Source organism: Syngnathus scovelli, chromosome 17 (genome assembly GCF_024217435.2).
Source record: "Syngnathus scovelli strain Florida chromosome 17, RoL_Ssco_1.2, whole genome shotgun sequence".
Taxonomy (NCBI): domain Eukaryota; kingdom Metazoa; phylum Chordata; class Actinopteri; order Syngnathiformes; family Syngnathidae; genus Syngnathus; species Syngnathus scovelli.
Window position 1 is genome coordinate 5,401,203 of NC_090863.1, and position 16,374 is coordinate 5,417,576.

General features: G+C 44.9%; 2 protein-coding genes across 4 annotated transcripts; one reads left to right on the forward strand and one right to left on the reverse strand.

Annotated features, from left to right (window-relative positions):
- The first annotated feature begins 2,743 nt into the window (after nt 1–2,743).
- dsg2l (desmoglein 2 like) lies at nt 2,744–9,292 on the forward strand. 2 transcript variants are annotated; one of them, XM_049746910.2, is made up of 14 exons: nt 2,744–2,964; nt 3,847–3,960; nt 4,254–4,409; nt 4,483–4,624; nt 4,712–4,875; nt 4,983–5,117; nt 5,189–5,374; nt 5,467–5,738; nt 5,821–5,963; nt 6,067–6,288; nt 6,495–6,725; nt 6,816–6,937; nt 7,012–7,323; nt 7,399–9,292. In XM_049746910.2, the coding sequence occupies exons 1-14, from the start codon at nt 2,920–2,922 to the stop codon at nt 8,473–8,475; spliced, it is 3,321 nt and encodes a 1,106-aa protein (XP_049602867.1). In that variant the 5' UTR covers nt 2,744–2,919; the 3' UTR covers nt 8,476–9,292. The 2 variants fall into 2 exon arrangements, with proteins under 2 accessions (XP_049602867.1, XP_068504748.1); XM_068648647.1 differs by having other exon boundaries at nt 6,070–6,288.
- Nucleotides 9,293–10,019: 727 nt separating this feature from the next.
- On the reverse strand, nt 10,020–13,655 carry LOC125984747 (tubulin beta-2A chain). Of its 2 annotated transcripts, XM_049746911.2 has the most exons (5): nt 13,392–13,655; nt 12,826–12,934; nt 12,644–12,652; nt 11,960–12,070; nt 10,020–11,581 (listed from the first exon to the last, which is right to left on the reverse strand). In XM_049746911.2, exons 1-5 carry the CDS (start codon nt 13,446–13,448, stop codon nt 10,512–10,514), a joined length of 1,356 nt encoding a protein of 451 aa, XP_049602868.1. In that variant the 5' UTR covers nt 13,449–13,655; the 3' UTR covers nt 10,020–10,511. The 2 variants fall into 2 exon arrangements, with proteins under 2 accessions (XP_049602868.1, XP_049602869.1); XM_049746912.2 differs by lacking the exon at nt 12,644–12,652 and having other exon boundaries at nt 13,392–13,654.
- Between the last annotated feature and the right edge of the window lie 2,719 nt (nt 13,656–16,374).

Below are 16,374 nucleotides of genomic sequence, written 5' to 3' on the forward strand. Positions count from 1 at the left end.
GGGTCAATGTCCTCAACTGTAAACCGTGCAAAGAGAGCCAGAAATAAAGTAGAAATGAAACCAGAGTTTCTGTGCGTATAGGAAAGGTGAGAAAAATGTCAGGAAGATTGCAGTGAGTCATGGGCGTGAACACAAGGAAACCGCCCAGGGCTGGGAGCCATAACAGTAAACGCAAAACCGACTCAGCAAATAGTCTTGTCACTCCCAGAAGGAAAGTGACACGTTCAAGACGAGACGTGTGCATGGACACACACTATTTGAAAGCGCAACCTCCTCCCTTCTCCCCCCCAATAACACCCCAGCAGCCCTGAACTCTTCACTTTTAGTGATAAGCTAAAAATGAGTCATTTTCACTGTGATTTTTGCTGTTCCAGTAAATCTCCCAATAATGTGGAAGTGGTGAGTAAATATAAGAAACTTGTACAAATGAGACGTCATTGCAGTTTGTAAACACTTGCATCACAAAATACACACAAAATTCAAGAGAAAAAAAAGGTTCAGCATGGTGTCTAATCTGGTGACCCCAAAAGGTCAAAAAGGCTAGGGTGGCTAGCCCAGCAGGTACAAATTTTTGCCAGCTGCTATATTTAAAAGAAACTAAGTGTAGGCCCAAAGGTTAATCTGGATTTGAAGTTGTACAATTTAGAATTTAACCATGAATTAATTAATTTGACACATCTTTGACAGTGTTTGTTTGTTTGTTTGTTTTTATGTTTAAGTGGTTAACCTTTGCAGCAAATGCAACGTGGATTTACACCTCCATCAGTTAAGTGAAGACTACAAACTCTACTTCCGTGACGGAAGTATAATCGTGGTGGAAGGGTCTTAGACCCGGTGTTGGTCATTTTTAGAGGGACAGAGGCTGGCGGATCTACAAGAGGGAGGGCTACGCTGTTGTGGGACTGGCCATAAAATGTCCATCCCTGAGATGGGCAAAAAAACAATTGGATTTTACCGCACAGAACATATTTTTTGACTTCACGTTCCCTTTTTAACTTATTTTGACACAAATATGGCAGTTAGGAAAAGTTCCAATTGAAAAAGAATGCTTTGAAATGGCAACACAACATCTCGCAACACAACTTTCAACCTGCGTTTCATCTTAATTGACACATCTGGACCTAAACAATCTGCACGTGTCCAAACTAAACACACCACTGTACATGTAATCTCATTACAAAGGTCACATTGTCACACGATTGTACGCGTGTATGAGGTATGCCAAGTGCACTTTATGAAACCATTTGCTCTGGGCATGTGTGTGTGTGTGGCAAGTGGCAACTCAAGTGGGCATATCACGTGCGTTTTGCTTCTGTCACTTTTTATCAATAGTAAAATAATAACTATGAATACAAACTTCGACTAGATACTTTAAATATTTTGGCCTGCCTTTAGACTGATGTGTTCTCACATGAGTGGCGAAGTTGCCCTGTGCCCGTGACATTCCCTGGGAGCACACCTTTGGCATGACGTAGCATTCCCTGTGACTTTGAGCCGACGTGTTTGTTCAGTGCAGTCAGCGAACAGGAGCAGATTAAGAAAGAGGCGCACATTGGCTGATTGTGTTGTCGCCATGCAAAGTGCAGTCAGTCGAAGGAGTGGTACCGCGGAAACGTATTTGGCAAAATTACACATTGTATTTACAAGGAAATGGTGGCGGCGTGCATTTCTGGGATACACACACACACACACGGTGTCACTTACAGTAGTTCTGATATAAAGCAGAAGAGATAGTTTGGTCATTAAAAATGATGAAAATCCTCCCTTTTATGTGCAAGATCTCTATTCATGCTAAAAAGAGTCACTTTACCTGATGTGGATGTGTCAGCATGCGTGTCCATCCATTTTACTGAGTGTTTAATTCATAGTCCACAATTTGAGATTGATCAGAATAACATGTTTGGACTCGTGGGGCCGTACACATGTTATTGTAAAGTAAATATTTGACTTGACTTCCCTTTAATGTTTTGTACTTACATTTAGAATGATTCTAATTACAAAATAATTAAGTATTTTTCTTTTAAAGTACAAAAAATATATAATACTGTACATATTTGACCTATTTTTTGAATGAGCCAGCACATTTTTCTGTTTCAAAAAGGTGGCCCTTAATGTGTTTGCCCAACCATTCAGGAAGACTGGCCAACTGGAAGCGTAGTCTGGGTACATTTTTTTATTTTAAAAATGTATCTTTATCAATCAAGATGTAGCTTTTGAATAAAATATGTCCATAAAACGTGGAAAGAATGTACATGAAACATTTTCAGGTCTAGTAAGTATACTTTTGAGCTTTGTGGGATACTTATTTCTTTCAGCAGTCAAAAGTTAATATTTTATTGTTATTAATTAATTTGCTGTCCATTATTTTTTCAAACATTTTTATCCCTTTAAGAAGGCATTTGCTGTTGCCCGAAAATAACGTCACATATACGGGCTACTGACGGCTCACCTGTTTTCTGGTTTTGGTCATGTGACATTTGCGAGCTAAACCGTGATTGGTTGTTACCTGAGCAATGAGCGCAAGTGATGTCATTTTCAGTCCTCAGCAAATCTCAAAATGCAATTTTTTTTTTTTTTTTCAATTTTAATCAATTAATAAAGGCATCGAATTATTTGTAATGTTGAAACTGGCTAAGTGAGTAACGTTTGAACTGGAAGCAGCCTTTGCTGCTGCTGCTGTCTGTGGATGACCGCCGATGCACCTCCCTGCTTCCCTCCTCCGCCTGGGCCGTTATCAGCAGCAACTAGCCACGGGAAGGAGGGATCAGCCCGCCCGTCCACCCACCCGTTGCACTTACATGTTCTTCCTCCTCGCCCTGCGAAAGGTCAAAATTTGCTAGCAACAATAGACGGAAAATAAGGGCCAAAAATTTTGAGGATTATCAAGCGGACTTTTTTACCCCCTCCCCAGTTAAGACAATGTTGTTGAGAGGCACCATTTTTGCTCTACTTTGCTGCTTTACGGTGAGTGTAACGCGGCTGAAAGTCGTTCTAGTGGGGAAGCGAGTAACGGACCTTCCTCAGGTGGGGCTTGTTTGCGGGCTTCTGGGTTTGCGTGTCAAGACAAGTCAGCAAGTCAACTGTCTCAAGTCCGAGTGGAATTTAGCCCGCTTGGGGCACATGAAAAGTGAACGCGTAGCTTTTATTAATTGACGTGTTGTGATTTGCGCTGCGCGTAGCGGATTTGTTTTCTGCGCATTTAAAAAGTGGAGCCAGAACGATGAACTTCATCTAAAGATGTTAGTTGCGCTCCCTGAGTAAGTTAATTTTCAGTGGAATTAATTAGTATTTATTAAATAAAAAAATGTAGAGATATAATGTATACAGAATGTGAATGGATTTTTGCATTTTAAGAATTTGAGATTGACACAATTCTCACATTTGTTAGTTTAATACTGAACTTAAAATAATAGTCATAATTTTATTTTATTGTTTAAGATTGAGAGTGTAATAACGTGAAAATAATTTTCCACCTGTCAAAAGAAATGAATGTATATGTGTGTCAATACTTATCATATTGGTTTATTACAAGACCATTATTTGTTCACATTTTATTTCCTCATAAAAATCTCCATGCATTTTATAAAATTTATTTTATGTATTTGATATTTTATCCGAGTTTGAGAGCAATATAATTGGCCTCTATATCAAAATATTCATTTTAAGTATTCAAAATGATTTCAAATGTATTCACATTTTCACACAACAGACCACGCTTTCGAAACATGAATTGACTCTTATATTATGCAAGTATTCAGATTGTTTTTTTAGAAAGCCCACATTTCTCATGACGTGTATGTTTATTCCCACTCCTATTCTTTATCCCCTCCTTGTGAATACCTGCAGCTCGTTCCTGTGCGGGCAGAAGGAAATGGACTGCGCAGGCAGAAAAGAGATTGGATTGAACATCCCAGGCAGCTGAAGGAAAACCACGACTACTCTGGCATAAACATTGGCAGAGTGTGTGCCCTTTCCCCATATATAACATGAACACACACAAAACAAGCCAAAACCAAGTGATGATGACATACATCATAATCCTGCACTGTTTTCAAGTAGACACATTTTAGTGACACGTTGTACCAGCCTGGGCCCAACTTTTTGTTAGCACGATATGCTAATGTTACTTTTCAGAGTCATGCATCGAGAGAAGGCATCATATGTAACAACTGGCTCATATTTGTTCATATTGAGAATGCTGGGCCTATTAAAAAAAAAATTCTTGTGTGTTTCGACAAATTTTTGTGTTACAGATTCGCTCCGATAAAGAGAACTTCACGACGATATTGTATTCGCTAAGTGGACCTGGTTGTGACGAGCCTCCATTAGGTGTATTCGGGGTGGACCAAAGAAGTGGCTTTTTGAAAGCCTATAAAGTATTGGACCGAGAGGAGATTGCCTTTTATGATGTAAGATCACTTTATTAAAAAAGGCAACTCGGACACATTGGAAAGCCCAAGGTTCCTTTCTTTGTTGTTCTAGTTAAAAGGTGTGGCAAAATATGAAGACGGGTCTCGTGCCGAAAAGGATGTTGACATCCGAATTACTGTTGTGGATGAAAATGACAATCCCCCCATAATCAAAATAGGCCAAGTGGGAACTGTCAAGGAATCATGCGCCGCAGGTATCCAACAACATCTGCTTGCTTAAAGTGATGGCAAAGATTTTTATTTTTTTTTGTGCCGGTAACCATCAATTGGTCGTTTCGCAGGCACAATTGTCATGAGTGTGATCGCCACCGACGCAGATCAAGAGGGCACCATAAGCTCCCAGATCTTTTACAGTATTGTGGAGACACACAGCACTGCCGGCTTGTTCACTATCCACTCTAAGACCGGAGATGTCTCGGTTCTGCGAAACACTCTGGACAGGGAGGTGAGGCGCTTCACTGGAAAACTCGCCAACTGAGCCGATGGAGTAAAAAAAAAAAAAAAAACAATAGGTGGGGGAATTCTGACAATGTTATTGCTGTATTCTTTCAGAGAAAAGATACATACAAGGTGGTCGTCAAAGCTTCGGATTTGAATGGACAACGCGGAGGAAACGTAGGAATGGGTGAAATTGAGATCAAAATCCTGGACATAAATGACAACGTCCCCACTCTGGAAAAAGAATCGGTACGTTAAGATTATATCTCTTTCGTTTCTAAACGATCCCTTGGGCCCAATTGAGCTCCTGTTGTGTGCAGTACGAGGGCAGTGTGGAGGAGAACACCGTCAACGTAGAAGTGCTGAGGATCCAGGCCATCGACTTGGATCTGGAATTCTCGGATAATTGGCTGGCCGTCTTTCAAATCATCTCAGGGAACGAAGGAGGCTATTTTAGCATCACGACCGATGCTAAAACCAACCAGGGGATAATCATGATTCAAAAGGTAAGCAAATTGAAAGAGGTAAATATTCACCAAAGGACGGATGAAAACTGTCCAATCCAAACCGACCCTGCTCTTGTGCTTCGCCTATGCAGGAGCTGGATTATGAGGAGCTCAAGTCCCTCAACTTGGCGGTGGTTGTTTCCAACAAGGCCAGTTATGATTTCGGAAGCTCCTCCACGTCCATCGTCTCAAAGTCATACTCGGTGAAGATCAACGTGATCAATCAGAAGGAGGGTCCCCGATTCCAGCCGTCCGTCAAAGTGGTGACTCTGTCTGAGGACCACACGTTGATCTCCATCAACTCGGTCATCACCACATACGCCGCCATTGACAGCGACACGCAGAAAATTGCCACCAACGTGAGGTCGGACATCTTTTTGGCCGAAAAGACTTCATATGTAGTCGTGACCTATGACTCAAGACCAAACTTTTTCTCGTTCTTCAAGGTATGTTAAATACCGCGATGATGACAACTGGTTGATCGTGAATGAGAGAACCGCAGAAATTAGGCTGAACAAACTGCCCGATCGAGAGTCCAAGTTTTTGATCAATGGAACGTACTACGCCCAAATCATATGCATCAGCCAGGGTGAGTTCTGGAGAAGTATGTTGCTGTGATAGGATCTCGCTTGCTCAAAAATTGAATGGACGTTGAGTGATATGTATTGAGTGTATGCTTGGTTGCATTTCAGAAGAGTCCTCAAAGACTGCTACGGGGACCATTGCCATTCAGGTGGAGGACTTCAACGATCACTGTCCCAAAGTGACTGCCACGAGTCAGACCATGTGCTACGACCAAAACTTCATCTACGTCACGGCCGTAGATGAAGACGAGTTCCCCAACTCTGCCCCGTTTGAGTTCACTGTGATTTCGACCAGCAGCCACGGGAAGTGGTCGGTGGAACATCTCAATGGTACAACCGAGTTTTGTCTACCCTCTTATCGTTACCAGTTTGCACTGCTCAACTCGATTGTACGTCAAGATCGCCGAACACTCATGCTAACGTTAGCTTACACCAAGACGCCTTAGTCTCTCTAGTTTTACATCTGGTGTTCCTTCACTGACAAACTTCTTATCATGTAAAACATTTTAAAACGCATTGACTGTCTTTGACTTCAGGCACGACGGCGATCCTGCGAGATCAAAATAACTTGTGGCCGGGCATGTACAAAGTGGCTGTTGAGATCAAGGACCAGCAAGGAAAGTCGTGCGGCGACTTTCAGATGCTTGACGTTGTTGTGTGCACGTGTGAGGAAAACACTAAAACGTGTAAGGCCCACATTGAAAGGCGTTCCGATTTTGGTGTTGGGGGAATTCTACTTTTGCTGTTGGGACTTCTGCTGCTGCTCTGTGAGTGTGTTTACACTTATTTGTCACCATTCTGGTCCAACTTCTAACCTGTCGGGATGCATCACCTGTCATGATTTTGTGTCACCTTAGTGGTGCCGCTTCTGCTGCTCTTCTGCTTGTGTGGAGGAACCGGAGGAGATTTCAAAGCCATTCCGTTTGATACCAAACAGCAGCTGATCTCCTACCACACCGAGTGTCAAGGAGAAGATCGGGTACTTGGATTTTTCCCGGTTAGTCAGTAAAAAAAAAAAGCTTGACTGATGGCTCGTTGGCTTTTATCCCATAGGAAGTTCCTCTCATACACATCCCAGATGGTGAACAGGGGATCATTTCCAAGGGCATGACCTTGGGAGGAAAGGGCCACTTGTGGGGACTGGTTGAAGGGGGTGGAGCGCTCATTTCTGGCAATGAGCACTCCAACTTAACAACCAACAATGTGCACCTGTACAACGAGTACAACCAATTTTCTGGCCATGGAAGGATGAACGTCATGGATGGCGGGACGATGACAGGGCAGGGTCACTTCTCCCAGGGTAGAGGCGGGGCCTTTGACGACCTGGCTGTGTCCGATCACTTCCTGGAGGAATACTATTCCAGTGTGAGTACCAAACCCAACTTGCCCACCCCTCAAGTTGAACTCAACTCAATAAATGATTGTTTTAATTTCTTGCAGAAGTCCAACCATGCTGCCCAGAATACCCAGGAGATAGATACCGCACTAGTCTATAACTACGAGGGCGGGGAATCTCTGTCAGGTTCCGTAGGCTGCTGTAGCCTCCACGAGAATGACAACGACTTCTCGTTCCTCGATGACCTGGACCCTAAATTCAAAACCTTGGCTGAGATTTGCAAGGGGTCATCTCAAGTGGATGCAGACATACGTATCCATCCAACCGTCAGACCGCTGTCTCCTGTCAGGCCTTCCCCTCAGAAGCATGTCCAAACTCACACGGAGAGCATTAGAGACCAGGATCGCCTCCATGTCGACACTCTTAGCACCTCTAAGGTAACATCTGGAAAATCCACAATTGTCCAAGAGGGATCATCCACGCTCTCTAAGGTCCACGTTCAAGACAATGTCGTGATTCCCGGTCAAACGCTGCTCGTGCAACAGCCTGCCTTGTACTACGCCTCGGCACCCATGTATGTCGTTGAGCCCCAGGCCCAAATGGTGCTTGTCGCGGGAGGTGCCCAGCAGGGAATGGGACAGGTTGGGCTGACACAAGGCCTGGTCCAAGTCGGTCAACAGGGAGTGGGTCAGGTTGGGCTGGCCCAAGGTCTGGTTCAAATCGGGGGCCTCCAGGGATCTCAAGGGATGGTACTTGTGGACGGCCAAGTTGGGCAGGTGGCTCAAGGAACCTTACCGAGACAAGTACTGGTGGTGGAGAACGGGTCTACTGGTGGGGGCCAGGGTGCACAGGTGGCTCTCGTCCAGAATGGTCAGGGATCTGGCGAGCAAACAACCTTATCTAGACAGGTTTTGCTGGTGGAAAAGGGATCATTGGGCGGTGGTGCACAGGTAACCGTAGTCCAGACAGGTCAGGGATCAAGTGAGCATGGATTGGATGTCAGGGGTCAAAGTGTGCAGGCTAGGAGTTTCTCATTGGCTTCTCAAGATTCCACAGGGTCAAAGGAGGACTTTGTCCTGAAAGCCAAACCCAAGTCGCAAGTCGGCCAGAGAGTGGTGGTGCAGCAGCGCAAGCAGGTATCGGTTACAGAGAGGAATATAGAACCGTTGTCTCGAGCTTAAAGTTAACGTTTGCTATCGGCATGTCCACTGGAAACACTCTTCACTGTATTGCTGATATCTTTTATGCAGTCCCAATGTTCATATTGTTGGTTGTGGGTCTTGAACCAAGTTCTTCCAGACCCTCACTTTTAAAACGGTTTAGGATGATTTGGTTGAGTATTTTACAAACAGTATTTTGTTTACTTGAGAGAAACACAAAGATAGCAAATGCAGGTATGATCAAGATAACATCATAACCGTAAATCACAATATAGCTATTACGGATAATAATAACCGAGATGTATTGGATATATTGGAAGAACCTTACACCCTTTACAGTACAGAGTGAATAAACACTATCGTATTTGGTTTTTCATTTGAAAATAATAAGCTCTGGAGAACAAAGTTTCTGTTTTACGGCCTTTATGTGCAACAATGCGTTTGGTGTGATTCTGATAAATTATCAGTTAGTAATAGTTTAACTTTAGGAATGCCTGGACCTGACCTTGAGGATTGAGCTTTAGTTATAGTGCAACTAATCAGCGACTGTTTATTTGGGGTCTTTGAAATAGATCTACAGCAATAACACATCCGAAGCATTTTCGCTAAAATCCTGCAACCAAACGTGAGTATGGATGCAGTATATTTCTTTTTGTTTTGCACTCCTTCCTAGTTTTACAAATGTTGTTTTTTGGGTGGGGGAATAATGAATTGCTTTTCCATGAGATGCTTTTTCTCCCTTTGCTTTTGATACGCAAAAATTTCATACAAGTTGTAACATTCAGAATGTAAATAGCCCGCATTAAAGACAGCGAAATCTGTCAAAGCAGATTCGTTACATTGGCCTCTTTATTTCTGACCCATTGATTGAGCAGAAATGCTTTATTCTCTAGTGACCAACACTGAAATGTGGTAATGGAATAGAATTAGGTCATGCGGCCTTGCTGTGAACAAAAAAGAAGGTTGAAATCAGGTTTTCATCATCATCTCAAGATTCCACTGAAATTCACACCAACGTTTCTGACGTATGACTCATTCGTGTGCCAAGCAAGTATCATGAATCATATCTTGTCTGGTGGAGTAGTATTTCTTAAACTCTCACCTGCATGTTCTCCCTCAGGCCTCCCCATGACTCTTTGTGTGTGTGTGCGTGTGTGTGTGTGTGTGTGTGTGTGTGTGTGTGCGTGTGAGGTCATCAGTCATGTCACTGCAGATGTTTTCATAATGAGGCATTCCTGCCTGTCAGACAGACGGTGTAGGGTGTGGCTGCATTTAAAGAAACAGCGTCCGCAGTCTGCCGAAACTGCCCATGGATTGTTTGCATGCGTGTCAATGATTAATCGCTTCATCACGCTCACTTTCAGCGTGATAAGCAACATTGGGAGGAGCTATTAAAAGAGAAAAAATCGACTTGTGATTTGTTATTTCAAATGATTCAGATTTAAAACTACATTATTTTTAAAACTAATTATGATTCACAGGTTTTGTTGGTGTCAGCCGCACCTTCGTTTCCACTGCACTCCTACTGAGAGTTTACCACGCCTTAAAAAAAGACAGTTGCCCAATTGCATGTATAATCTTTATTTGGAATCTACCGAGACGAAACTTTGTTTTGACCACACAAAAAGCAATGGCAGTTTCAACCTGCATTGAGAATGACTCATGTACTAGTGAGAATATCTGCGTTGACATCTCTTCTTCTTGTCATACATCTAGACTGCGGGCGGGGATATTTTTATTTATCCAGCTCATTGAATCGGTCGCAACTGATCTGCTCTGTTGATATCGGTTCACGAAACAAGGCTTGGTTAGGACAAAGTGGCCTGCGTTGGTGTGGGAAACCCAGTTTGAAAACTCTAGGTTGGAGGTGTGCCCCACCACCAGAAATAGTATGCAACTGGACCATAAAGAATTGGGTTTCCACATTTACATGAATTGATGAAGCCCTCTCAGATGAAAGGAGAAACGGAGCAGTTGGGTTGCAATCGATTCAACGGCCAGAGAAAAATGACTCTATACTGCAGAGGCCGGTTTCCAGTTCCCAAGGCAGCGCCTTCTCAATGGCGGCCGTCATCATCCTCCAGTTCGTCTTCCTCGTACTCCCCCATCTCGTCGGCGGTGGCGTCCTGATACTGCTGGTACTCGGACACCAGGTCGTTCATGTTGCTCTCGGCCTCTGTGAACTCCATCTCGTCCATGCCCTCGCCCGTGTACCAGTGCAGGAAAGCCTTCCTGCGGAACATGGCGGTGAACTGCTCCGAGATCCTCCTGAAGATCTCCTGGATGGCTGTGCTGTTGCCGATGAAGGTGGCCGACATCTTGAGCCCACGCGGCGGGATGTCGCACACGGCCGTCTTCACGTTGTTGGGGATCCACTCCACGAAGTAGCTGCTGTTCTTGTTCTGGACGCTCAGCATCTGCTCGTCCACCTCCTTCATAGACATGCGGCCGCGGAAGATGGCCGCCACGGTCAGGTAGCGGCCGTGGCGCGGGTCGCACGCCGCCATCATGTTCTTAGCGTCGAACATCTGCTGCGTGAGCTCGGGAACCGACAGGGCGCGGTACTGCTGGCTACCCCTGCTGGTGAGGGGGGCGAAACCTGGCATGAAGAAGTGCAGGCGAGGGAAGGGCACCATGTTGACGGCCAGTTTGCGCAGGTCGGCGTTGAGCTGGCCTGGAAAGCGCAGGCAGGTGGTGACCCCACTCATAGTGGCTGACACCAGGTGGTTGAGGTCCCCGTAGGTGGGCGTGGTGAGCTTCAAAGTGCGGAAGCAGATATCGTAGAGGGCCTCGTTATCGATGCTGAAGGTCTCATCTGTGTTCTCCACCAGCTGGTGCACGGACAGCGTGGCGTTGTACGGCTCCACCACCGTGTCGGACACTTTGGGCGAAGGCATGACGCTGAAGGTGTTCATGATGCGGTCGGGGTACTCTTCGCGGATCTTGCTGATCAGCAGGGTGCCCATCCCGGACCCGGTGCCACCGCCCAGCGAGTGGGTCAGCTGGAAGCCCTGCAGGCAGTCGCAGTTCTCCGACTCCTTCCTCACCACGTCCAGAACTGCGTCCACCAGCTCGGCTCCCTCCGTGTAGTGACCTTTGGCCCAGTTGTTTCCCGCTCCACTTTGACCTGCGAGATGCATGTTTCCGTCACATGGAGAGTTTGCATTTCTCCTACTTTTACAAGACAACATGGAACAACTGGACAAGTTAGCGATGTGAACCACTACGCCACCGCTGGTAGGAGTCGGACTACAACTCACTGTTTCTTTGGCCATGAATAGGACCTGTCAGTGGCTTGTTGATGGCTACACTGGGCAGCCACTCCCTTGTGACCACCAAGAGAGCTGACAGCGTGTCACCTAGCGCCACGCTAACAACTCACACAATATCGTGAAGGGCCGTGCGCTGTGGAATGCAGCGGCTGTTCTCGGGACACTCGCGCAGTCAGGCTGTGTTTGTGTGCAGAATGTGTTTATGTGTCTTTTTGGCTCATCATTCCACTCACCAAAGACAAAATTGTCAGGCCTGAACAGCTGGCCAAATGGGCCAGAGCGAACCGAATCCATGGTCCCGGGCTCCAGGTCGACCAGAATGGCCCGGGGGACATACTTGCTGCCTTTGGGGTGACAAAGAAGAGAGAGGAACTGGATTATGTCATTCCACACTTAGTGACTGAATGTCCCTCCATCTGTCTCTGACATATGACACGCCCTTTTAGCTGAGCGCTCCAGCAAAGTGCTGCAACATACTGCATGGCTTCTTCCAGACCACTGGGCCTCTTAAAGTGCTGAGGTCGGCACAGTCGGTTCAAGCGAGGCCCTTCTCTAAAATGTGTCTTCCTTTCAAGCCTTGTCTTTGCTCGAACAATGAGCCCCTGTGCTCGGCAGCAACCTCTAAACACTTTTTGTTCTCCTTGGAACTTTATGACTTTTCCACAGAAAAAGGACTTTGTTCTCACAGCATCTCCACTTTTCCATGTGGGAAAAAGAGCAACTTTTCACAAAATAAAATTACCAATGGATGGATATCGGACAGATAGAGCAACAGATAGAGCGGTAAATAACTAGAGGAGGAGTTGCAACTGAATCCAACCGGCTGAAGGCTGAGCGAGTTGTGACCTGAAGTAACCTGACTGCAGCAAATGCAGGAGGCAGTGAGATGCGATAAGATGAGAGTGCAGATACTGTACCTGTGCTCCCTGTGGACACATGGGTGGAGGTGGACATGGAGATGGAGACAAAAAAAAAAAAAAGAGAGAGAGAGAGATTTAAAGCCGCTGTTCACTGTCATCGATTGTGTTCACTATTTGGGTGTGTCAGGACCTACTTTCTCTCACGGAAGAAGAATTTATGCTTTTGGTTTGTTTTTTACCTGAAGCCTCATTGTAGTACACGTTTATCCTCTCCAGTTGCAGGTCGCTGTCGCCTTGGTAACTGCCCGATGGGTCGATGCCGTGCTCGTCGCTGATCACCTCCCAGAACTAGAAGACAACAGTTTTGTTCACGCTTCAGTTTGTCTCACCATTGGTGTTTATAAGCTAACATCCGTTCTTTTGTTTTGAATTCGTGGAAACATACATACATGCTTTTGTATTAATGTCACGTCCAGACAGGAAAGAGATTCAAACATGAACCTCAAAACTGTAAGGCGGGCGTGCCAACCACTGGTTTCATTTTTTTCAAAAAGTTTGACTTAAACTAATTGAGATGTTTTTTGAACAGGAAGACGCACAAGTCCGGCATGCTACGCATGAGCATAGCATCCAATTATGAAAAGCCACGCCCTTCACAATCGCGGTGTCCAAATTACATCAAATTTGAGTCCATGCATACATTTGATACTTGCTTGATTATAACCGAAAGATCCCTGATGCATGCAAATCTTTCTCTCTGACTGAATGGGACAACTTGCTGGGTTGGACAACAATCAACGAGTACCTTGGCCCCGATCTGATTGCCACATTGTCCGGCCTGGATGTGCACGATCTCCCTCATGATGCGGTGCCGTGCGCCGATGGCTGACTGGGCGGCTGCTGCGGTGGTTGCGGTGGGTCCGCTGCTGTGGCTCCTTGGCTTGGCCGGCGTGTGCGTGTCAGTGCTGTGGCGCTGCGGTGCGGCTCCGAGTTAATGCTTCCCTCAGGCACGTGATTAGCGGTGCTGCCTGGAGGATGACGTCGCAGCATCCTCAGCATCCCCGGCAGCCAATGGCAGAGCTCGGCTGTGATGCAGCAGACCCAGCAACAAATGTGCTGTATCATCCTCAGCATGCCTCACCAGCAGAATGATGCTGTTACACGTACACACACACGCACACACGCGTGCGCGCACACACACAGGCACACTGACGCATCCGCAGTTTGTGACAAATGTATAGTAAGGCTTTTTTGTAAAAATAAGTAAGTAAATAAATAAATAAATGACCACATATACAATTTTTTTGTATAAAAAATATTTTTTAATAAAAAAATGAATGTTGGAAAAAAAAAAAAAAAAACATGTATTGTAAGGCTTTTTTTGGAGAAAAATTGACCATTTAAAGTTGCCAGCTTAGTGGCATTGTGCTATGTGTGTCCTCCCTGAGACTGGTAGGTTGTGGATTCAATCCCCGGCTGAGTCATACCAAAAGGACCATAAAATGGAGCTCGATACCTCGCTGCTTGACACTCAGCATTAAGGGTTGGATTGGGGTTGCTGTGAGGAGCTGCGCCCCACAGTCATTATTAGTGCGCAATGTATTATTGTTTCTTCTATGGAAGCTCGTCTGAGGACGACCAGAATGAATGAATATAGTAGAGCTTTTAAAAATTTTTTAAATGATAACAAATAGTAAGGCTTCTTTTTCGTAGAAAAATGACCGTCTTTTTTTATTTTTAGGCTTTTTTTTTTAATAAAAAAACGAATGATGAAAAAAGATGACCATGTATAGTAAGATTTTTTTTAATAAAAAAATAATGATGGAAGAAAAGATGAGCATGTATAGGAAGGCTTTTTTTGGGGAGAAATTGACCATGTACAGTAAGGCTTTTAATTATTATTTTTTTAAATAATAAAGATTAGTAAGGTTTCTTTTTTGTAGAAAAATGACCATGTATCAGTGTTGGCTCGTGAGTGAACGGTTCGTTCAAAAGAATGATTTTTTTCAGTGAACGAGAGTGAACAAATCACTTACTAAAGCGATTCGTTCTTTTTTCAGTTCATATGACTTCTTCTGTCGTGTGACTTCAGACTTGCAGCTCTGTTGAGGCGAGCCAGGTCAACGTGTCGTCGTCCAGATCAATCAGGCCTTGTTCGCCATTCGGTGGCCGGTGTTTGGGGCAACTGCTGCTGATGTGCTCTACTGTCTGGACTGGGTCCCCACACTCGCAGGAGGCACTTTCTGCGAGTCCCCACATTGCAGCTCCATAGCGTCCAACGGCGGTCCTCAGGCGGTTGAGGGTTGTCCACTGACTTCAACCAGTAGGTGTCGGTAGTGCGCATTGAAGCTGGTGCCACCTCACCATAAAACAAAACGAACGATGTAACTTTCTGTGGACGAACGAGTTGTGAATTGCATTTCCCTTTCACCAACTAAACTGGTCTGTGAGTGAACGAGTCAGTGAGTGATTTGCATTTCCAGTTGATCGCGAGAACGGATCAGTGAGGGAAAGAATCCTGACTTTCCCGTTCGCGAACGAGTCAATGGGTCAACTGCCTACCTTCCCGTGCATCAATCAGTCAGTGAACGTGTTGCGTCTCCCTCCTGGCGTGAACTATGCAAGCCAGAATGTCGATTTACGATTTGCCAAGGAAAGAAAGAGCCACTCACTGAAACACCACTTCTTTCATGCACGTTTTCTCCAAGCTAACGGCTAACTTTATTGCATGAAGCGATGCGCCGTTATGCAACAGCGGGGAGATTATGCTTCTCTTTGGGTAATCATTATTTTATAACACTTAAAATAACATGTATGCATATATACGCCTAAATGTTGTTATCCAATATATCCACTGCAATTTCACATTAGATTGCTGGTTTGAAATGTACTTTTATTATTATTATTTTAATAAACATTAAAACCTGTTCAAACTTGTCTGATGTTTCATTCCTTGTTTTTATTTTTTGGGGCATGAAAACAAAAATCTGACATTTGGTTAACTGCTTTATATGACAATATGTATGTGTTTTACGTTGTGTAATATGTGTTGGTGTCCCCCAAAATAAAGAGCAAGTAGTCAAATACACATTCTTCACACGTACAAAAAATGCATAAAGTTATTAGGTACACCTGAAAATGGTGGTGTACCTAATGGAGTGTCCGTGTGACGTCACAGATCAACCAGCCAATCAAGAGGTGGGGGTGAGGGCGGGTGTGGCACTTTTCACTTTCAGTTAAGCTTTGGCCAGGGTTTTTCCCTAATGAACTGGCCTGTTATTAGGTACACCTAAAAATGGCGGTGTACCTAATGGAGTGTCCGAGTGATGTCACAGATCAACCAGCCAATCAGAAAGTGGGGGTGAGGGCGGGTGTGGCACTTTTCACTTAAACCAGGGGTGTCGACCTCCAGTCCTCGAGGGGCCGCGTTCCAATATGTTTTCCAAGTTACCCTCGTTAAGTGCACCTGCGTGAAAAGTTTTAGCCACTTTCACGTTCAAAAGGAGCTAAAACTTTTCACGCACCTGCACTTAACGAGGGTAACTTGGAAAACATATTGGAACGCGGCCCTGAGGACTAGAGCTTGACACCTGTGACCTTTAACCATGCTATTTCCCTAATAAAGTGGCCTGTTATTAGGTACACTTGAAAATGGCGGTGCACCTAATGGAGTGTCCGTGTGATGCCCTCGTTAAGTGCAGGTGCGTGAAAACTTTTAGCTCCTTTTGAACGTGAAAGTGACCAAAAACTTTTCACGCAGGTGCGCTTAACGAGGGCATGTTGGAAAA

Bases quoted from the DNA above. Each gene is read 5' to 3' on its own strand.
- LOC125984747 (XM_049746911.2), bottom strand. From the start codon at position 13,448: ATGAGGGAGATCGTGCACATCCAGGCCGGACAATGTGGCAATCAGATC. The intron at 12,935-13,391 runs GTACTCGTTGAT...GTTGTCTTCTAG, and splicing joins GCAATCAGATCGGGGCCAAG to TTCTGGGAGGTGATCAGCGA. The intron at 11,582-11,959 runs GTGAGTGGAATG...TGCATCTCGCAG, and splicing joins GCCTGACAATTTTGTCTTTG to GTCAAAGTGGAGCGGGAAAC.
- dsg2l (XM_049746910.2), top strand. From the start codon at position 2,920: ATGTTGTTGAGAGGCACCATTTTTGCTCTACTTTGCTGCTTTACG. The intron at 5,739-5,820 runs GTCGGACATCTT...TCGTTCTTCAAG, and splicing joins AAAATTGCCACCAACGTGAG to GTATGTTAAATACCGCGATG. The intron at 6,938-7,011 runs GTACTTGGATTT...TTTATCCCATAG, and splicing joins AGTGTCAAGGAGAAGATCGG to GAAGTTCCTCTCATACACAT.